At 38.4% G+C, this 23,199-nt stretch overlaps 1 protein-coding gene across 2 annotated transcripts; it reads left to right on the top strand.

Moving 5' to 3' along the window:
* On the top strand, positions 1–23,024 carry LOC127448954 (RNA-binding protein 5-like). Of its 2 annotated transcripts, none has more exons than XM_051711952.1 (25): positions 1–155; positions 8,420–8,457; positions 8,577–8,763; positions 8,849–9,004; positions 11,862–11,931; positions 12,558–12,631; positions 13,389–13,472; positions 13,901–13,961; positions 15,028–15,093; positions 15,414–15,574; positions 15,955–16,052; positions 16,214–16,301; positions 16,390–16,458; positions 16,563–16,629; positions 16,818–16,918; positions 17,014–17,143; positions 17,248–17,339; positions 18,773–18,937; positions 19,498–19,638; positions 19,743–19,811; positions 20,175–20,348; positions 20,756–20,830; positions 20,946–21,046; positions 21,188–21,317; positions 22,626–23,024. In XM_051711952.1, the coding sequence occupies exons 2-25, from the start codon at positions 8,441–8,443 to the stop codon at positions 22,749–22,751; spliced, it is 2,502 nt and encodes an 833-aa protein (XP_051567912.1). In that variant the 5' UTR covers positions 1–155; positions 8,420–8,440; the 3' UTR covers positions 22,752–23,024. The 2 variants fall into 2 exon arrangements, with proteins under 2 accessions (XP_051567912.1, XP_051567911.1); XM_051711951.1 differs by having other exon boundaries at positions 16,563–16,656.
* The last annotated feature ends 175 nt before the right edge of the window (positions 23,025–23,199 follow it).

Genomic DNA, 23,199 nt, shown 5'->3' with positions numbered 1-23,199 from the left:
GGAAAGAGAAGCTTGTAGACATTTTAGCTGCCGATGACATCGAATGACCTGACGAGCAGAGTCTGAGTTTTGCCGAGAAGGGATCCGTTTGAAGTCGATACGTTTCTCAGTGTTTGACAAATAGTTAATTTCAACGTCTCGTTGGAATAAGTCTGGTGAGTTTTTGTTGTCTCGGTGTAATTTGGTGTTTTGCGTCTTTTCCAAACGAGAAACTGACGACAGTCTCCATTTTGATCGGTCATTACTATATTGTACTTCCCACATTGTACCATTACTGCAGCAGTTTATTCTTATTCAGCTAAATATTGCGATGCTAAGACATAAAACCTGTAATTTGTAAGTTGTAATAATTTAGAATGAGTTTGAAGACAACACTCAGTAAAGTATCCTAGGACTGAAGCTCACGCTTAAAAAATACACAATGTAAGTGCATAAAAGTTGGTGTTTTAATGTTGTCCACATATTTCCGTTTATGGAACTGCACCAATATAATAACTGTGGTCAATACTGAAAGTCAATAATTAGTTGGTCATGTTTTCAAATCATAACCGATATAATGAAATCTGCATTGTTTCAGTTGAAATCAGGCATCAAAACACTACATATTCAGAAGATGTTTAAACTGAATTGAACGGTTTGAATAGTAATAATAAAAAAAAAAGCCCTGATATTGTCGGCTTCCAAGATCCAATATCGTACTAGTCTGGATGATGGCTGTCGATAATTATAAACAAACTATGTGATAACTTATAAGTACACATTTCTGTTCTTCGTAATGTTGATATAAGTGACATTTTGTACACAATCGTTAGAACGTGTTTCATAACTAAACTAGAGATTGATCCATATTGTTTTTTTAACGACCAATACGATACTGATTTTTTTTAAACAATTTTTTAAAGCTGCACTATGTAAGATTTTTTTTTTTTGGTTAAAAATGAACTAATTGCCATTTTTGATTAAATACATAAACAATCAGTGTTCAAAACAATGACCCGTACCCCGATTGGTAAACCTATGCACAATATTCCAGAGTCCCATGATGCTTTGCGGGCGATGTTGGCTGAACTTCCGGTTAAGCGTAAACAATCGTTATGTACTAACGCAGCATTAAAAATGACAGAAACTTGAGAACAAATGATCACGGAATTATAGCAAGGCGATATTGTTTTCCCTCACCTATATGTTAATAATTATGGGTTTCAGAATGATGTCCAAATATCGCAAATATAAGAATTTGAGTTTTGTTTTTATCTATCGATGGAAGAACCTGAGCAGACTAGCCTGAAAAGCTATGTAGCCTATTAGTGCCTTCACAGCTGTAAAGTTGGACATGTTTTGAGAATTGTAGATAATTGTTTATTTTTTAAAACATATATTGAGTCTAGCCAGAACCTGAAGAGTACTGAGATTATGTACATACTGCAGATACAGGGGAGGTCCAGACAGCAGGATGCTCGTGTATTACAGGACTCAGACGATAAAATACAATTATTTTGTGGTAGATGTATGTGTAGTAAGCTCAGTCTAGCTTTATAATTGTTAGTTTACATAATCTTCGTATCTAAATGCTATAAGCTACATTAAATGTTTTAGTGTTGACTGAACAATTGATCCGGTTGATAGATTGAATTTATTGTTCTTGTGTAGGAAATAACGACGTCTTAGCAGCCACACAATAAACTGTACCATGCAAAAAGAACTACATGCAATACATGACTCAAGATGGCCCCGAGTATGGCTGTTGCATTGCGAGCTCCGACACAACTTTGTAGTGTTTTGTTTGTTTTGTTTACAATTCTTATGTTTTTTTTTGTCTTGGATGTTGTCTGCCTTATTGTCTATGACAGACAAACACTTTTGTACATTGGTGCTGCAATTACACACCGTAAACCGGACTTCAGATTCCTCAATGCCGACCCGCTGTTTCCGAACACGCCAGCGGAGCCCTTTGTCTGGGCAGCCTGGCCGCGGAAATGCAAAAGGAAAAGGGGAAACAGAGCCGGCGTTCTCATCAGAGTAAGACGTCGCGCACATTGACCCCCGCTACCCAGTATTCTACTGGCAAATGTTCAGTCTCTGGACAACAAGCTCAGCGAGCTGAGAGCGCGGATCTCTTTTCTTACAGAAACTTGGATGTCTGCGGAGATTCCAGACTCAGCCATTGAACCCGCGGGGTTCCCTGTGCACCGAGCGGACAGAGTGAAAGACCTGTCAGGTAAAAGCAGAGGTGGTGGTGTATGTTTTATGATCAACATATCCTGGTGTGATCAGAGGAATGTACATTCTATCAAGTCTTTCTACTCTCCTGATCTGGAATTTCTCATGTTTCTGTGTCGACCATTCTGGCTACCGAGGGAATTCACAGCGGTCATTATCACAGCTGTGTACATCCCGCCACAAACCGACACAGACCAGACACTCAAGGAACTGTACGGGATTATAAGCAAGCAGGAAACCGCACACCCTGAGGCTGCGTTCATTGTGACCGGGGACTTTAACAAAGCCAATCTCAAATCAGTCGCACCAAAATACCACCAACACATTAGTTTTAACACACGAGGGGACCGGGTTTTGGACCATTGCTACTCTCCCTTCCGGGATGGCTACAAATTCCTCCCCCGCCCACCATTTGGCAAATCGGACCACTCTTCCATTCTGCTTCTGCCTGCTTACAGGCAGAAACTGAAACAGGAAGCACCCACCCTCCGAATGATCCAGTGCTGGTCGGACCAATCAGACTCTACGCTACAAGACTGTTTTGATCACGCGGACTGGGAGATGTTCCGGTCTGCTTCTGATGACGACATCGAGCTTTACGCTGATAGTGTAACGTGTTTCATCAGAGAGTGCGTAGAGGATGTTGTTCCAAGCAAAAAAATATGGATCTACCCAAACCGGAATAAAATCTCCTCCGTGAACACCGCTGTCTCTCTCCCGGATGAGCTAAATACTTTTTATGCTTGTTTTGTGGGAAATAACACCGCCCTCGCGGAGAGAGCTCTCGTGGCCGAAGCTACAGAGGTTAGTTCACTCTCCGTCTCTGTAGCAGATGTAACCCAATCCTTCCGACGGGTGAATATCCGCAAAGCCGCGGGTCCAGACGGCATTCCGGGCCGTGTCATCAGAGCGTGCGCGAACCAATTGGCTGGTGTTTTTACGGACATTTTCAACCTTTCCTTCTCTTTGTCTGTAGTCCCCACATGCTTTAAAACATCCACCATTGTGCCTGTTCCAAAGCAATCCAAAATCACTTGCTTAAATGACTGGCATTCTGTTGCTCTGACCCCCATTATCAGCAAATGCTTTGAGAGACTAATCAGAGATTACTTCTGCTCTGTGCTGCCTCCATCAGTGGAGCAGTTGTTGCGGTAAGCAAACTGCAATGGGTCCAGTGATGGAGGCATTGCATCTACAATACACACTGCTCTCTCCCACCTGGAAAAAAAGAACACTTATGTGAGAATGTTGTTTGTAGACTACAGCTCAGCATTCAACACCATAGTGCCCTCCAAGCTAGATGAGAAACTCTGGGCTCTTTGCTTAAACAGCTCACTGTGCAGCTGGATCCTGGACTTCCTGTCAAGCAGACACCAGGTAGTTAGAATGGGCAGCAGCATCTCCTCATCAATGACCCTCAACACTGGAGCCCCGCAGGGCTGTGTTCTCAGCCCACTCCTGTATTCCCTGTACACACATGACTGTGTGGCAATACATAGCTCCAATGCCATAATTAAGTTTGCTGATGATATGACGGTGGTAGGTCTGATCACTGACAATGATGAAACAGCCTACAGAGAGGAGGTGCACACTCTGACACACTGGTGTCAGGAGCACAACCTTTCCCTCAACGTCAGTAACAAAGGAGCTTGTGGTTGACTTCAGGAGAAGGGATAGAGAACACAGCCCCATCTTCATCAATGGAACACCAGTGGAGAGAGTCAGCAGCTTCAAGTTCCTGAGGCCCACACTGAAGAAGGCTCATCATTGCCTCTTCTTCCTGAAAATTAATTTTATAATTTATAATTATATTTATCACACATTATACATTTGCACACATACAGTGAAATTCTTTTTTTTTTTTTTCACATATCCCAGCTAAGCTCAGAGTGCAGGGTCAGCCATGATGCGGGGCCCCTAGCAGATAGGGTCAAGGGCCTTGCTCAAGGGCCCAACAGTGGCATCTTGGCAGTACTGGGGCTTGAACCCCTGACCTTCTGATCAGTGACCCAGAGCCTTAACCGCTGAGCCACCACTGCCCCCACATCCTCACCTGCACCTCTGCCTGGTACGGCAATAGCACCGCCCACAACCGCAAAGCCCTGTAAAGGGTGGTGCGATCTGCCAGACACATAATCGGAGATGAGCTTCCCTTCCTCCAGGACATATATACTAGGTGTTGTGTGAAAAAAGCTCGGAGGATCATCAGAGACTCCAGCCACCCGAACCATGGGCTGCTCTCACTGCTACCATCAGGCAGGCGTTATCGCAGCATCAGGACCCGGACCAGCCGACTTCATGACAGCTTCTTCCCCCAAGCAATCAGACTTTTGAACTATTGATCTCTCACGATCAAAATACATCAGCACTGCACTTTATTACTCTTATATCTCTCACCGGACTGTCATAAATGATATTCTCTCTTAACAACACACTGGCAACTGACTACAGTACAATACAACCTACTGTACATTTTATGTATACTATATATACTATTTTTATTGTATGTGTATTCTATATTGTGTGTATTGTATAATGTACATTGTATGTTATTATTTGTATATTGTGTTGTAATTATGTGTATATTAGATTTTAAATTGTGTTGTGTAAATCTGATGTTTATTGTAAATTGGTATATGTCTCATCACTGTCATGACTGCTATGTTGCTCGGAACTGCATCCAAGAATATCACACACTATTGCACTTGTGTATATGGTTGTGTGACAATAAAAGTGATTTGATTTTGACTTTGAAATTAACATTTATTTGGACATACATTATAAATTTGTGCACACAAATTCAATGTTCTCTGTAAAGCAACTATAAAACAATATGTATTATTAAAAGCACTGTACAAATAAATTTAATTGATACTGAATTAATGTCCATACTGTTTTCCAAATCACCTTTTCCCCTTAAGGGAAGAAAAGCACATTCTGCAAAGACACTCAGAAGAAAGTGAATTGCAGGCAGGAAAAATTCTGGAAAGAGGAAAATCTTAATACAATTAAATTCAAACGTGATAAAACATCTCGCTACGTACATGTCTCATCTAATAATTATGGTCTTCCACTGTAGAATTATTTATTTAGCATCACAGCATGAAAAAAGTTGAAAACATCATCACTACTCACAGACAGTTCAGGAAAAACACTGTTCCTTTTTATACTCCGTAATAATGGCATTTCAAAACACATGAAGCATTCACAAAGGCCAACGCTGAATAAAAATGAACAAACTGTACTGCACATGTACACACACCTGGTGGATAATATAAGTAATCCCCCTGTTGATTTCTTGCAAATAAAGTGAAAAGAGCACACAAACAAATAATTCCAGGCTTTTTCAAACAGATGTTCCTAAGTCAATCCTCTGTAGGCAGCCGATGGAAGAAGCAGCATCTGGGACAGAAGCGTTTTGAGTGGTTTCTGATCATAACATTGCTGTTTTAGATAAAAACTTTAGTTTTGCTTGATCATTGGGATAACCATTAAATGCACACATTGTCCGGGAAATTTTAAAGACATCTTACAATATTTAAAAAGCAAGAATCTAACCGTATGACATGCAAGCAAGCAGAGACCGGCTACACACAAAACACCAACCAGTCACACTTCCGCTAGCCAACCGGAAATTACGCCCACCTAGCGAAATACAGTGGACTCGCTGAGAATATCGTGGATAAAAATAATTTGTATTTTGAGCTGTTGGGTCGGATTTGGCACGAAATCGCTGGCTTATGTCGTTCCTCTTTGTGTCATGACGTCATGTCCGTCAACACAGGAAAGAAGTGCCGGCTGTCACGTGTTCTGGCTGAGGATGCTGTTCAGATCAGTCAGTCACAATCACACAGTTCAGGATGGCATCACTGCAGTCTGGAAGAATGTTTATCTGTTATCCATTTGGCAAAGTCGTTTACCTGCTATAATGCTTGGAATTGGATACAGTATGTTGTCTGGTAGGGGTAATGCTTTTATGAATCGAACATTACCCATGTGTTTACCGATCGCGATCCGTTGTCAGGCGAAGTAACTGTGCATGTTTACTAATACGTATGACTTCTGAAATTGACTTCTTGTGCATATTATTTTCATATTTAATAAAGTATATTTTATCCCAATTATTGCTCGTTTTATGTTTTTAGTTTAGTGTTTTTAGGCCTACAGTTTCACTTGCTTTATCAACTGCCCTTGTCATTTTTTTCAGTTTTTCGTTTTAGTCACAGTTTTGGTCTTTTGACAAAAATGTCCTTTTAAAAATAGTCAGTTTCGTCATGGTATATTCATTAAGTTTAGTCAGTTTTACAAAAATGACAAAAGTTTAGTCAACGAAAATATTAACGTTTACTTGATGACGTGCAAAATGGACAAGGTGTCAAACTGTAACAGACCAAACTTTAATCATATATTTAGAAAAACATTTTTATAAACATTAGAAAATGTAAACATGTATCAAACATACAGTATAAATGTACATACTGTACTTGTTGTGAAAAACTTGAGCTCCTGAAATAATGAATAGACTGAAGTATTTGCTACTTTTTAGGAGTTAGCCTGTATTCTGAATTTTTCATGCTTTAGAGATTTGTTAATTTTCATTGAAAGGATACATTGCGTGTAGCTTGTTTCTTATGGAAACCGTGTATTCACAATGCAAGTTACGCAACACAAATGACCATTATTCTGACTAGCGCATCATTTAAGTTCACATATTAATTTGTTTTGTTGTGCAGATGCATGTTGTTCCATAAATGTTGTGGATATATTGATGAATCTCGTGTATAAATAGGATGCATTTGAATGAGGTGTTTACCCTGTTTTAAAGCAGTTAATTTTGCCAGTGTTAGCACATTCAACTCGCACAGCTCAAGCGGAGAAATCCCTAACATACTGGATTAATGGGATAAATGAATCCATATTTAATATCTTCTGTTTACAGATTATCAAGATGTTTATATCTTGCACTGTTAATATCTTGCAGAATAATTTTTATCGTCATATTTTCGTCAACAGTATGCTTTAAATAATTTAATAATCTTCATGATGCGCCTTTTTTCCTCTTGTCTTCGTTATCGTTGACTAAATCAACAAACGTTTTCATCATTGATTTCGTTGACCAGATTAATAATGTAAAAATAATGAAGTCTTACATTGAACTCAAATCAGCAGGATCACAAGTTTCACCCCTTAAATTAATAATACATTACAATACAAACATTAATAGTCGATAAAACACTTGAATAATCATATTAAAATATGCTGATAACTGGTGGAGTCCCCTGTTCTCTATGTAAAAGTGCTTTGAGTGTAGTGTCAGAAAAGTGTACACTTCATTCAAAATATGTAAGTAAGACTGTTGTTTATTTTCAAAGCAAGTAATATTTAATTTTTAAATATTTAATTGTATAACATAATTATATCAACATGAAAATAGCACGTTATGACTCCGGCTCTGAATATCTTCCAGTCATTATCGCACACAATAACCTCAAATCATAAGATTCATCCACCAGAGCAGCAGCGTCCAAACACGACGGATGTAAAGTGTTCTTCCGCAAATTGCTTGCAATTTTAAATTTCAACCACAGATGTCGCTAGAGAGCATAGTAACATAGTGCAGCTTTAAGTGTCTGATAATCAGTATGAATAACCGATTATTAATTGTTTTGTTTTATTTCTGCTTTTAGGCACAATAACAACATAATCATCTTACCTCTGATGTTGAACTGCTTTACAAAACTACCTGAAATAGTGTGCAGTGCACAAAGTAATGTTGTGTCTACAAGTAATTAATTTAACTTGTTTTATTTGCAATATACACTTGTGAAATGCCGCTCACTTAATTAAGTTATAAAGTCTTTTGTGTCTAACTTTATAGGTAAACCTGATATTAAAGAACCGATAATAGATTAAGTGGAAAGTGTAAATATAGATTAAAAACATCGGCCAAACCGATTATCGGTCCGTCTCTAAACGAATCCCAATTATCTGCTTGTGCATTTTAATAATATTTGTGCACATGCGATTGTGGATTGCATTCTTTTTAGGTTTTGAATCTTTTGATGTTAATTCCATAAAAGTAAAAAATAAATAAAAATGCTTTAATAAAAAATATACAATAAAGGGGTCTTATACTGTTAAATTTGTGGACATGTTAACTAGGTATAACTGGTTGACATTGTTCTCAACATTTTTACAGGTCTTTTATTGGAAAACAAAGATGGGTGCTGATAAACGGTGAGTGTTATTTGTAGATATTTAATTCTGTAGTGTGGATATTCTAGTAATGTAATTAAGAACATTTGCCATTGTAGAGTTTTAATGTTTTTTTTTATTTATTTTTTTACTTTAACCAGGGTTAGCCGCACAGAGCGCAGCGGCAGGTATGGCTCTCAGCAATCTCGCGACGATGACCGCAGAGACCGCCGTGAGCGTGATGACCGTGGTTATGATTCGCATCGCTGGAGTGATGATCGTCGTAGCGACCGCAATGATAGTGAAAGAGACAGAAGTGATCGATACTGGAGTAGAGACAGTCCAGAAGTGAGGACTACTTCGATTAATGTTTAGTAGTTATATATTTTGACAAAGACAGTGCTCATTTTACCATTTCTTACCTACGAAACAGCGAGGAAGGAAGCGTCGTAGCAGTGATGGGTCTGATGATGGACATCATTCAGATGGCGATTACTCTGAACATGATTACAGAGGAGATCCAGCTGATGAGAAGGAGAGCAAGACCATCATGCTCAGAGGTCTGCCCATGAACACAACAGAGGGAGATGTAAGTCTTCTATGTTTTTCCCCCAGAACCTTTAAAAGTCATACGTAAAACAGATAGCTCTGGTTGTAAATTCTGATTGGATGAGCAACTTTTGAAGCATTAGCCTAACTGTAAACAGCCTACAAGTAGGCTGATGAGCTAAATTATTTAGTGGCAGAATTTAATTTTTATTGAATATTTATTGAACATTTGTGTTTTTTATTATATTGCTGTTATTTATATTGCCACGTTTTATATAAGCAATAAGCCACTGCTTTGTGATGTACCTAACACCACTTCTTTACTGTTGTAAAATCACTGTAATACAGGGGAGATAGGCCCGAAGGTCAGCTTAACATATATATATATATATATATATATATATATATATATATATATATACATTACCAATATTTGCACTTCCAATTTATAATTATTTTACCTTTTAATAGTTTTATTTGGTTTACAGATTAAGTTAGACTAAAACTAGAGGTCGACCGATAGTGGTTTTGCCAAAACCGATAACTAAATTGGTGGAAAACAGATTACTGATTAAATGGCTGATAGTTTTTAAAAGTGATTTATGGAATGTTACGATTTTATGACTGACGGGCACAAACCCAAGAGTCCCAAATAAAAAAAGTCCTAGATGCAGTTTATTGTTTATTGTAATAACCAGAAGAAATTTGATTTTTTTTTTTACTGTGGCACTTTAAAATTTAAACAAGCCCGAAACACACCCAATAACTTTTATTTTGAATTGACGGCGACTTGGCTCCAGTACAATGCTCTATAGTTTAGTAGGCTATTTACCAAATTAAGCTTTTTATAGCCCATATATTCACCAGATGAAATATTTTGTCTATTTATTCACCAGATAAGGTTTAATGAGGAAAAAGGTTTATTATTTATTCTTATAGCCTATATATATATATATATATATACCAGATTAAGGAATGTTTTATTTATACAGTACTGTGCAAAAGTTTTAGGCATTGGTGAAAAATGTTGCATAGTAAGGGTGTCTTCAAGAGTAATGCCATAAATAGTTTTCATTTATCACTTAAATGTCATACAAAGTCCAGTAAACATAAAAAAAGCTAAATCAATATTCGGTGTGACCACCTTTGCCTTCAAAACAGCACCAATTCTCCTAGGTACACCTGGTCACAGTTTTTCTTGGTTGTTGGCAGATAGGATGTTCCAAGCTTCTTGGAGAATTCTCCACAGTTCTTCTATCTATTTAGGCTGTCTCAATTGCTTCCGTCTCCTCATGTAACCCCAGACTGACTCAATGTTCAGTGGGGTGCTTTGTGGGGGCCATGACATCTGTTGCAGGGCTCCCTGTTTTTCTATTCTAATCTTTTCTATTTGCAAAAGTAATGTTTGGGAGTCTAAAATGTATATTTCCTATTGACACACTAAAGCTGAAGATATAAATAACTATCTTAAGATAAATGTTTTTGTGAAACCTCTTATGTGCTCTTAAAGACTTTTGCACAGTAATGTATATTTTTATATTCAGTGGAGGTGGACTGATATTCAGTGGCAATAGTTACTTTTTGTAACTATCAGCAAACATCTATGCCGATAGTTGCAGATAGTTTTTTTTTTTTGTGATTAACAATCATGTGAAGATTTGCTGTATCTAAATCTTTCATTATTGACAATATTCATCCATGTTTTAATCCTCACTTTGATGCATATTTTGTTGTTTTGATTATATAATCAAGTGTTCTAAAATTAAGCAAGGGCACGCAAAGAAAAATGCGACTACATCGAAACATGCCCCGTCAGCACGTGTCTCCAACTTAATTTCTTATGAATAATAATAAACCTTATTTCTCATTAAACCTCATCTGGTGAATATAGACAAAATCTTTCATTTGGTGAATATATGGGCTATAAAAAGCTTATTTTGGTAAATAGCCTACTAAACTATATAGCATTGCAATGGAGACAAATCTCTGTTCTTTCAAAATAAGAGCCCTTTGTGTGTTTTGGGCTTGTTTACAGTTACTAGTCCCATGCTATGCACCAAAACGGAATTTTTTTTTCTTGTTATAATTAGGATTTTTTTTCTTTTTCTGGTTATTATTGGAATTTTGGTTGAACAATAAAGTGCATCTGGCATTTACACTCTTGTAGACTTGTATGTCTGTGCCAATCATAGTAAGACAAGACTGAAAAATGTTTTAACATTCTATAAATCCATTTTAAAAACTACCGGCTGAATGATCTGTTATCAGCCAAATCCACTATCAGTCAACCTCTAATATTCATCATCAGATAAGGTTTAATGAGCAATACGTTTTATTATCATTTACAATAAATGAAATTGGAGACACAATGTATATGCTTACGAGCCAAAAAATATAAATGAATGTTGTCAATGATGACTGATTTGGATACAGCAAATCCACACAAGGTGTCATTGATTTTTATTTCACCACTGTAGGCCGCTGTTACAATGTACTGTAGAAGCAAGCCAAAAATCAGCAACCATCAGCATTGATTTTTGCAGATATCAATAGTTCCAGAAAGCAATTGTCTGCACCAATTTATCGATAAAGGCGATATATCGGTCTACTTCTAAACAAAACTGTGATGAGCTTGCATTAGTTGCATTAAGTGAAGAGCCTTGGAAAGAAGACTGCCAATAAAAGTGAATTTTGCCAATAAGTAACTTATTGATTATGCACAATATTAGTCCCATAAAGCAGGCCGTTTACATTCAGAAGTTAGTAATGAATTTAGTTATTCAAATCTAAAGGCTAATTTATCAGTTTGTATGTTTTATTCTGACATTTACATTGGTGGATCTCTAATCTCGATGCTCGTTTCTTTCTTAATTTTACTTCCCATTTGAAATCTGCAGATTCGAGCTGCAATTGACCAGCTGGATGGGCCAAAGCCGATGGATGTGCGGCTGATGAAAAAGAGGACAGGTGAGACTGATGTACCGCGGGTCCTACCTCTCCCAAACAAACAAACCTGTGTCCACTGGGCCAACCTGCTTCTGCACAAACACCTTTTGCCATAGCAACACGTTAACAGCTAGAACAGTTTAAAGAGTTTTGTTGAAAATTTAGATGCAAGTTTGGAGGTAAGTTTTTTTTTTTTTTTTTTTTTTTTTTTTTTTTTTTTGTGGCACAAAGTTGGCACAATTATGTTTGTGCCAATTGAAGTTACATGAACCTAGCATTGCAATCATGTAGCTGCTTCATTATGACATTTTAAATGAGGATAAACATTTTTATCCAATTAAGTCAGATAGAAACATCTAATTTTGTACTGCTTGTAAAGATCATTGCCTTGTTTAGATTTAATTAGTTTTGCTTTTTGACAGTTTCTTTGTTTTTATTGTTGGAACAACCTATCTTTTTCAACGTAGGTAGAATGTTACTAGGTTCTGTTGCTATGGTAAAAGTTTCCAGGCAACCCCCCGTACCTCTCTTTGGCCTCTCTGGGTCAAGGGGGGTCCCGAAGTAGTTTGTGACAGAGTTTGAATATTGTACCACTGATCCATTTAAACTAACACGCCTCCCGTCTGTATATCTGAATGCCTCTCTAGGTATAAGCCGAGGTTTCGCCTTCGTGGAGTTTTATCACTTGCAAGATGCTACCCGATGGATGGAGACCAATCAGGTTGCTTCCTAATCACCAAGTCTAGCTTTTGCTCTGGGGAATAATGCAAATAAAATATAAAAAGACAAAAGTTGCTGCCCCAGCAGACTAAATGGACAGTTTTGGACAAGAGCCCCTGTTTTTGAAGGCAAGGTGTGACCAAAACATAGAAGTGCCATTTAATGGATACACTGGCATTTCCCTTAAGGCATGTTAATTACCTTATCAGAACTTGAATCAGTGACTGACTGAAATGGGAATTAAGCCACAGGTTTTGTGACAATGTAATCATCATGCTCAGAAAATTCACTAAACTTTGAAGTATGTTTTCTAGTGCTATTAGGTTTCTGTCAGTTGTTCAAAGCTAATAGTTGTAGTTTTAGGTATTGCGTCTGGTGTTATATTTAACCGACCCATTTCCACGACCTCAGCCATAAAATATCTTAGATGTTTTAAATAGTAAAAGAAAATGGTTCTTTTGTGCAGAGATGCCACTTTTATTGTGTGGTAAGCATAAGCTTCATCTTGAATGCCTTAAAGTCACCCCCCCCCCCCCCACCCCCCCCATTAAGAAAGGACTATTTTTTTACACACTGTTCCGGGCCCATCCGGACACTCGGGTCCCAAACACCACAAACACACATCTCACACACTCTTACATGTTTAACCCTCCCGGGCTACCCTCACCCTAATCCTTGGTGGCTAATGTGGTTGTTCTTGGGCTGAGCTCAAACCTGCGTAAGAAAAGAAATAACCAAACCCTGTCTTCCTCTTTCAGAAAATGCTGACAATTCAAGGCAGGACTGTTGCCATGCACTACAGCAACAACCGTCACAAGTTTGAGGACTGGTTGTGCAACTCAGTAAGTTACTTGTGCTTCCCAGATGTTTGAAACTGTTCATTGGCTATTTAGCTGAACATAAGTACCAGTTTATTTTTAAAATAGTTACATTACAGTTTTAAAACAAGGTTCTAGGTGGTCATTTTATAGTAGAAGTGACAACTTGCATCTGAAATACTACAAATTTTGTCAACAACAAAAAAAAAACTCCCTAGACCAACTATATCACACAGCAATATTAGGTTTGGAAGTACAAGTTAAAGTACAAGTTACATATGTAGTCTGTCAATTGTGTTGACATGATTTTTAGGCAGTTACATTTTAAATTTTGAAATGGTCTACTTGTTGGGTGTCTATCATGGTAAGTATTCAAGCCACTGTAGTGTGCTTGTTACCTGGTGCCCAATAGTAGAGGTGTCAATTAAAACGCTATGACCGGTTGCTTGCAGTGTGGCCTGTACAATTTCCGGAGGAGGCTGAAGTGCTTCAGGTGTGGCGCAGCTAAAGCGGGTAAGTAGCTCTTCGATCAGAAAGCCGCTGTCTGCACCCATCTGGATGGTCCAGTCAAACACACCATGTGCATGGAGCAAAGCCAACTTTTATTTATCAGGGATCAGCTTGAAACATTTTTCTAGGTTAGCAAGATTGAAGCTAGAGTTGAACCGATATAGAAACGTTGACCGATAATAAACAATAATTGTTTTAATGTTATGGCTTGAGAAGCACCGATATAGAAACTTTTGTATACATCACCTAATTGTTTTTGTCATGGCAAGAGATGCACAGATATAGAAACTTTTGCCAATTATAACCGATAATTGTTTTAATGTTATGGCTTGAGAAGTGTTGCTACAGGAACTTTTGCAGATTTCACAAAATTGTTTTTGTCATGGTAAAAGAAACTTTGGCCGATGATTGTTGTAAATTTCTGACTTGAAATGCAAAGGTATAGAAATGTTGGCCGATAATAACCGATAATTGTTTTAATGTTATGGCTTGAGAAGCACCGATATAGAAACTTTTGTATACATCACATAATTGTTTTTGTCACGGCAAGAGATGCACAGATATAGAAACTTTGGCCAATAACTGTTGAAGTTCTGACTAGAGATGCACTGATATGCAGTCTTTGGCTGATTATAACCAACAATGTTTTGAATTAAGGCTAGACATACAGATAGAGATGCACCGATACAGAATATTTGACTGATAATAACGGATGGTTTCTTTACGTTCTACCTAGAGAAGCAATGAAATAGAAACATTGGCCATTTGTTAGCCGATAATTGTTTTATGGGGATAACCGATATCTTGACTTCGATTCAGAGGTTTATATGCTTGTGATGTAAAATTGAACGTGAAAAGAAAAACAGACCCTGATTTTATATATATATATATATATATATATATATAAAATCAGGGTCTTAGTAGGGTCTTATATTAGTAATATATATATGTCATACATCTTTATTTGTTGCAAATAATATTTTAAACTGTTTAAAGCCTTTATGGGGCTGTTTTACAGATCTGTTTTTAAAGAAACTCACTGTGCTTTGTTCTTTGTGTTTGTCATCAGATTCTGAGTCCAGCAGCACCACTGGAGGCACAGATACTCAACCCAGTGGAGATTATTATGGCGACAGTAAGGATGATTTTTTGAAAACAGGATGCACCAATATGAAACTTCTGGCTGATTTGGATTGCTTTTGTGTTGATTTGATCTAGAATTTTACAAGTGAACTTTGGTGTTAACACTATAATTAAAATAGAAAAGTAGTATAACCATTCATTATTTTTTCAGCTTGGCCTGATGTTTTTGACTTTCAGTGTTTGTCAGTTTAGACCGATACTGATCATTTCTAAACTAATATTGGCTGATACAGATATGGTTATCAATATATTGTACATTCCGTATACATGTTTTTGGCGTTGATGTTGGCTTATTTTTGCGCATCTTGACAGCCATCATTTTGAGAAACATCGCCCCTCACTCCACTGTTGAAGCCATCCTGGCTGCACTTTCCCCTTATGCCAACCTTTCACCTGGCAACATCCGCCTCATTAAAGACAAACAGACCGGACAGAACAGAGGGTTTGCATTCGTCCAGCTGGCCTCTCCTTTGGTAGGTGTAGCCATTGTAACATTTTCCTACTCCAACTTCAGCTGTCCCTGGTCCCCATCCACTTTCATTGTACAGAAAAGAGCAGTTTGGACATTATGCTAAATATGTCCTTTTGTGTTCCATGGAAAAAAGTCATACACTGGAACAAACTTTTGTTCCGATTTTCATTTTAGGTGAACTTTCCTTAAAGTGATTAGTGTATACAAATTGCTTTGGTTGATAAGATCCTCTAAAATAAATAAGGAATCTTTGACTATTCTTTTAAGGGTAACCAATGCTTGTCGAAGTTCTAAGCAACCTCAATAACATTAAACAAGCTTGTAAACTGTGACTGTTCTGTGTATGTCCAGCACATACTGATGATGTTTGTGGTTTCACAGGAAGCATCGCAGCTCCTTACCATCCTGCAGGGCTTACAGCCGCCTCTCAAACTTGATGGGAAGACCATTGGTGTCGACTACGCCAAGAGCGCTCGCAAGTACGTACATCTTATTAGTTTGCAGCTCATAGCTTTGTGTTGTTTGCCTTAGTCTTCTGTCATTAATGTTTGTTTTGGTTTTTTGCCCCCCCCCCATGTATTATAGCGTGATTAATTATTCAGTGTGCGTCTTTAGTAATGGTACACTTGTTTGTTATTAGGGATTTGTTGTTGCCAGATGGGAACCGTGTCAGCGCCTTCTCAGTCGCCAGCACGGCTATCGCAGCTGCCCAGTGGTCCTCTAGTCAGGTATAAACAACATTGTGTATCCGTGTCTCAGTGTAAATAAAAATTATCCATGCATGGCCAGTTTAATTGATTAAAGTTTTGTTTACAGCCTCAGCAGAGTGTGGAGCCTGCATCAGAATACAGCTATCTACAAGAGGGATATATGCCCTTTTCACAGGTCAGCAGACTGCATTTGTTGCCGTAAACATTTTAAATGCATTTGTTTGTGTTATCTCGATGATTTTTGAGGTGCTGAAATGAGCTAGGTTACTCGTTCTTTAGGAGTACCAATACTATCAACAACAGCCTGGAGCTGTGGACCCTTCCCAGGCGAACGGCATACTTGGAGGTAACGTTTCAAGAAGGGTAAATTCAGGTAAATTTAGGCCTCAATGTGAAAAGGGGGGTTCAGTTGGCAAAATCGTTGGAAACTCTGGCCTATATGGACAGTTAGCTTAAGAATGGCATGGAAAATTTGCTTCATTTTGAGATGCCAAGTTGATCTGCTGTTAAGTTTTGGATTGTGTTGATTGACAGCTGCTCCAGGAGTGAAGGTTCTGCCCACTGCTACAGGAGTGGTGATTTCTCAGGGTGCTCAGGTCTATCAGCCGCATATCATCAGCCAGCCAGCCACTCAGGTACGTGTCATTAAGTCTTAGTTGTAAAGTTAATTATTGTTTATTCATCATTCAAATTATCATTCTGATGTCATTACAATGCATTTAATTGGCAGACGTTACAAGCTATGCAGATTGAAGGCAAAGCCCAGCCTCTCACCGCTGCTGCCACCATTTCTGCCCCGGCAACCTCTGCAGCTACGGCAACCACCTCAACAACGGCTACCTCTCAAGAAACCCAAGCCAGTAAGAGCAGATCACTAAATCCAAACTATCCAGTTAGAACATGGTATGATGCAAGTTGATCCTTAGAACTCTTCTCTGATTCATTTGCCTTTTTCCTCATCTAGATGTTCCAGACACGTCATCTTACCAGTACGATGAGTCTTCTGGGTATTATTATGACCCAAGTACCGGACTGTACTACGACCCAAACACACAAGTATGTTTACTTCCACTACCATAATTTGATGGCGTTTTCTTGTGTGAATGTAGAAATTGTGATTAGCAGGTCTTAAAAAAGTAACAAATTCTTGTTAATATGGATTTGTCTAGTTTTGCGCTCTAAAATATTTAATTAGGTAGATATTGCTCATTGAGTACTTCTGTATAGAGGTTGACCGATAGTGGATTTGCCGATACTGAATCCCAATCATAACCAAAAATACTGCGGCACTTTTGTTCTTTTTTTTTCTTCCCAATTTGGAATGCTCAATTCCCAATGCACTCTAAGTCCTCGTGGTGGCGTAGTGACTCGCCTCAATCCAGGTGGCGGAGAAAAAATCTCAGTTGCCTCTGCATCTGAGACTGTCAATCCACGCATCTTATCATGTGGCTTGTTGAGCGCATTACCGCAGAGACGTGGCGCGTGTGGAGAGCCACGCTATTCTCCGCGGCATCCACGCACAATGCACCACATGCCCCATCGAGAGCGAGAACCACATTACAGTGACCACGAGGAGGTTAACCCAACGTGACACTACCCACCCTAGCAACCAGGCCAGTTGGTTGCTTAGGAAGCCTTACTGGAGTCACTTGGCACACCCTGGATTCGAACTTACGACTCCAGGTGTGGTAGTCAGCGTCTTTACTTGCTGAGCTACCCAGGCCCCCAATACTGCGCCACTTTTAACTATAAACAAGTTCTAAACACACAGGTGACTCTTATTGTGAAGTGACAGAGACTTGGCTCAGTTACAGTACTCTATAGTTAAGTAGGACTTTTTACCAAACCAGGCTTTATATAGCCTATATATTCACCAGATGATGTATATAATTATTCACAAGATGAGAAGTTAGAGATGCATTGTATGTGCTGATGGGGCATGTTTGTATATTGCCAAATTTTTTCTCTGCATGCCCTCGCTTCAATTTAGAACACTTGATTATATAATCAAAATAACAAAATGTGCATTGAATTGAGGATAAAAATATGGATAAGTGTTGCCAATGATGACCGATTTAGATACAGCGAATCCACACGAGATGTCAGTGATTTGTTTTATTTTTTTATTTATTTTTTTTATTTCTCTATAGGCCGCTGTTACTAGTATACTGTAGAACCAAACCGTTCTAATTGTTGAATCCTCTAGTGCCAGCCATAGAGAAACAGGGGAATAATAAAAATAAAAGTAAAATCAGCAATTATCGTCATAGATTTTTGCAGATAACTGATAGTTCCAAAAGCAACTATCAGGACTGATTAATCAGTAAAACCGATATATCTGTCTACCTCTACTCCTGTAAAGTAAAACTAGTTTGCAGGCCAGTGTGATGACACCAGCTGTCTTTTTTAGGGTTTTATTGGAAACATTTGTACACTAATTAGTGTAATCAATCAAATCAGTGACATTTTTTTCTAAATGTTGTGTGTAGTACTACTACAACTCACAGACGCAGCAGTATCTTTACTGGGACGGAGAGAAGCAAGCATATGTACCCGCGGCTGACACCAGCAGCACAGCTCAAAACGCCTCTACATCTACTCAGAAAGACAGCAAAGAGAAGAAAGAGAAACCCAAGAGTAAAACCGCTCAGCAGGTAATAAAACTCCAAGTTCATTTAAATTATAATTTTGACTATGAGAAGAAAGTCAGGTCCACACTGCAGTTTATTCTAGGCGAAAAAACCGCCTACTTCGTCAAGACTGTAGGACTGTAAAATGACTAACCAAAGTTCATTTTTGAATGTGACATTTAGAAGAGGGTACACCGGATAGCAAACAAGAATATGCTGGTGTGCTCAAAGATATCTTGTTTACTCGCTACTAAATGCATCTAAAAATGTTGAAAGCATCAAGTGCCATTAACTTAACATTCTTTGGCAGAGCCGGCCAGACTAGATGTTCATTGGAAATGCACATTGGAACAGTTTAGGAACTTGTAAACACTACTGTTTGCTGAGAAACTAGGAACCTTGCCTTCTGAAACTTTTGTGAAGACAGCCATTCATATAAGATTATATTGCTTTAAAAAAACTGTTGCCATTTTTGTGTGTAATATGCATCTTACAGTTCGCAAATAATCTATGGGAGATTCTTAAAATTCTCAGCCTATTGTTCAGAATCAGACCTCTAGATTGCATCTTGTTCTATGTGTCAGATTGCAAAGGACATGGAGCGCTGGGCCAAAAGTCTGAACAAACAGAAGGAGAACTTCAAGAGCAGCTTCCAGCCCATCAGTCAGGAGGAGAGGAGAGAGGCGGCAGCAGCTGATGCTGGCTTCACACTATTTGAGAAGAAGGTATTACTAACGACCCATCCGATTCTCTTTAATGCAATTTGATGTTATGCTACTTGGTGATTTTATGTCGTTTCTATATATACGTTTTCTTGGCATGTGTACAGACAGGGGCACTGGAGAGACTTGTAACAGAGGCATCTAAAGCTACAGAAGAAGAAAACCCCTCTTCAAAGGTCAATAGAAGCTACATCCCAATTTGCATACTTTACCTTGCACTAAAAGTCTGTACTTTGCTGGTGATGGGAAAATGCATACCTGAGTTTGCCAGTATTGAGATGTATGACCCCTTCATAAAATTGTGTTTTGATACCACACCTTTTTGTCACATTCTGCTTGCATGCAAGCATTACTATTTAGTGAAATGCATGACTTGAATATGCGTAAATTCACTGAAAAGATTTTGCTACCATTTTGTATATTTTCGATGCACTAATTCACATCTTACATACTAGATAGTATGTAAATTAGATGGCAGCCTGGTTGACTGATTCCTGGGCAATGTTGGGCCTTGTGTAACCTAATGTCCTGTGCTGCAGGTGGGGTTGGTGGCAGCTTACAGTGGTGACAGTGAACCAGAGGAGTCTGCAGAGGGTGATGACAGAGAGGACAAGCTGACCGACTGGAAGAAGCTGGCGTGTCTGCTGTGCAGGAGACAGTTCCCTAATAAAGAAGCTCTGATTCGCCACCAACAGCTCTCAGATCTGCATAAGGTAATTGAAGTGGTGTTTGCTCAGACCGAGAGTGAGGGATTGGAGCACACCTCTAACCCCAAGTATTAAACTTCGGCATGTAATTCATCCCATTCGCATTGATAAAGCCTACAGTCGTGCACCCTTTTTGAGGAGAGGTGTGCTATTACTTTTCTAAGCAAACAGATTTAAGATTTTTGCCTGAAAGATGATAAAATCTCCTAGACTTTCTTTGGAGGGACTTGATCCATATCAGTTTTTCATAGACTTGAACATAGTCTCTTTTCAAAGCAAACACCCTAGCAACTGCAAAGCAACACCCTGGCAACCACCCACAAGAACGTAGGATTGTGGGAGCGAGTTTTACTTGCAGTTTATTCCGAAAATATAGAAATCTTCTTTACATTTTGCATGTTTGTGATAACCAGCAAAACTTGGAGGTCCTCAGAAGAGCCAAACTGAGTGAAGCTGAACTGGAGGAGTTGGAGAGGAAAGAGACAGAGGTGTGGAGTCATTTGATATTAAAAAAAAAGAAATGTAGTCACACTTTGCGTTTTAAAGGATATTCTTTAGAAGTCAAGGTACTGACTTTACGTTCTTGTTCCCCATAATAAACAGATGAAGTACAGAGATCGAGCAGCTGAGAGAAGAGAGAAATATGGGATCCCTGAACCCCCAGCGCCCAAGAAAAGGAAATTTGCCCTGCCAACACCAGTAGTGTAAGTACATGAACTGCTTGTTTTAAAGCAATAATGTTTGTTTTGTTCTTTAGAAATGTTTACTGTAACAGTATAAGTACTGAAAGAAACAAAAATCTCAATATTGTGTTTATGCCCATTTTGCTCTTTTGGATTTTGTAGAAATTACGAACAGCCCACAAAAGACGGACTGAACAGCGATAACATCGGCAATAAGATGCTTCAGGCCATGGGCTGGAAAGAAGGGAAGGGGCTGGGCAGAAACCAGCAGGGCATCACAACACCTATCGAGGTACGACACATCTAAGACTATGTCCACTTTAATCCAGATAAATTCAAAAGTAGCGTTTTCTTTTTGAAAGACTCTACATCCACACTGCCTTTTTCAGATGTTTTCCAAAAGCTGCTTATCCACACTGAAACCATACTGTGCGTAAAAAAAAAAAAAAAAAAATAGGTCTTACGAAGCATGGTCTGAAACACAATCGTTCCCATGTTTAGCCAGTGGACAGAAAATACAAGTAAACTTCCCGTCGCCTTTAAAGGAATGCAGTGTGTAAGTTGTACAAACTAAATTTAACTTTAACAACACTATTAAAGTAGATAGCAGGCACAACAATGCAGCCACAACATGGGCTGCCACTTTGATTGTTTTGGATTCACTGGATCACATGACTGCGTCCTATGACAACAAATACATCATCGTTTTTGAATATCTCCATTTTCCCAGTCTTCACTAAAATGCGAATACGCCGTTTTCAAATGTATCCATGGGAGAGTGTTTTTGAAAAGCTGCGTTTCGCTGGATAAAAACACCATCTCCATTTGGACAGAAGGCCAAAATGTAGAGAAACAGATGCGTTTCCAAATTTATCCAAATTAATGTGGAGGTACCCTAAACCCCTGCGTAACCAGGATTATTTAGGAGATGTCGTTAGTACATGATAAACCCCCCAAAAAATTGGTAGTAAAAATTTTACTTTTTTTTACTACTATTTCAACTACTAATTTTGGATCCTGCAAAAAAAAAAAAAAAAAGTAGGAATTTCAGTGTAAATAATTATATTCTATAGAATAGAATATTCTATTGTTTGATATTCTAACCTTCCCTGATCTGAGTGGATCAGGTTTTACACACCTGTCTCTGCGAACGTTGGTAAACCGCTTTTATTTTCGTGTAATGTTGGAACTTTGACTTATGATTTATTTTATTCGCTTGAAATTGAATGTTTATCATTGATGTTTGTGTGACGTCACCAGCCTCACATCGAAATTGCTCTATATCAAGTTGTAGGTTTCGAGTTGGAAGTCTAACTTTTAAATGCCGTTCTATTGCACTTTTCAAAGTAGGAAAAAACATGTTTTTTCCACTAAAACCAAACATTTGAGGAACACAAGATGTCTCGTTTTTGTGAGAGTTGTTGTTTCACCCAGACAAAGTGGCGCTACAGATATGCAATTGAAAAACAGCTACATATTTCCTTCTGTTACGGAGACAAACAGTTTCTCAACTCATCAGCAGGTGGCGCAGAAAATGAATTTTTGGCCCTGCAATGCTGTATGATGTTATTTAAAGATTGGCTTGTCTTTTTTTCTGCAGGCCCAGTTAAGAATGAAAGGAGCCGGTTTGGGCACTAAAGGAAGCAGCTACAACCTCTCCGCTTCAGACACGTACAAGGACGCCGTAAGGAAAGCCATGTTTGCACGCTTCACAGAGATTGAATAACAAATTCTCTGTCATGTCTGGATGTTGTGGCCTTTTGTGCTTTGAGGAGTGCCATGTATTTATTTTGACTTAAAAACTCACTGTTGGTGAAGATGAGAAATATGATTGTATAAGAATGTGTACATATGTACAAAGTCCTTAAGAAATGTGAAGAATGTGTTGATTTCGATTCTGATTTACTTTTTCCAAAATAGTCTGAATTGACTTGTAAAGTTTGTATAATATGAGTCTCATTTTTGTACATAAGATAAATAAATGAGATGACAACCTGAATTGAATGTTTTTTCGTTTTCTGTTTTGCAGAACGTTGACCATTACTTGTCACAAGAATTTAGACTTTTATTTGTAGCGCAGAAATACTTCCAGAACCAGACTGTTGCGCTCTATAAGCTCTGCACCTTCCCCTGTACAAAAGAACAGAGGCTTGTAAAAGTGTTTAACAAAGTCC

This window comes from Myxocyprinus asiaticus, chromosome 12 (genome assembly GCF_019703515.2).
Source record: "Myxocyprinus asiaticus isolate MX2 ecotype Aquarium Trade chromosome 12, UBuf_Myxa_2, whole genome shotgun sequence".
In the NCBI taxonomy this organism is placed as follows: domain Eukaryota; kingdom Metazoa; phylum Chordata; class Actinopteri; order Cypriniformes; family Catostomidae; genus Myxocyprinus; species Myxocyprinus asiaticus.
The sequence above is the reverse complement of the archived record's forward strand: the minus strand, read 5'-3'. Positions and strand labels throughout refer to the sequence as shown.

What these genes read in the sequence shown, in the direction of transcription:
- LOC127448954 (XM_051711951.1), top strand. An exon ending in GTGTGGCGCAGCTAAAGCGG is followed by an intron (nt 13,962 to 15,027) that starts GTAAGTAGCTCT and finishes GTTTGTCATCAG; the next exon opens with ATTCTGAGTCCAGCAGCACC. An exon ending in TACGCCAAGAGCGCTCGCAA is followed by an intron (nt 16,053 to 16,213) that starts GTACGTACATCT and finishes GTTTGTTATTAG; the next exon opens with GGATTTGTTGTTGCCAGATG.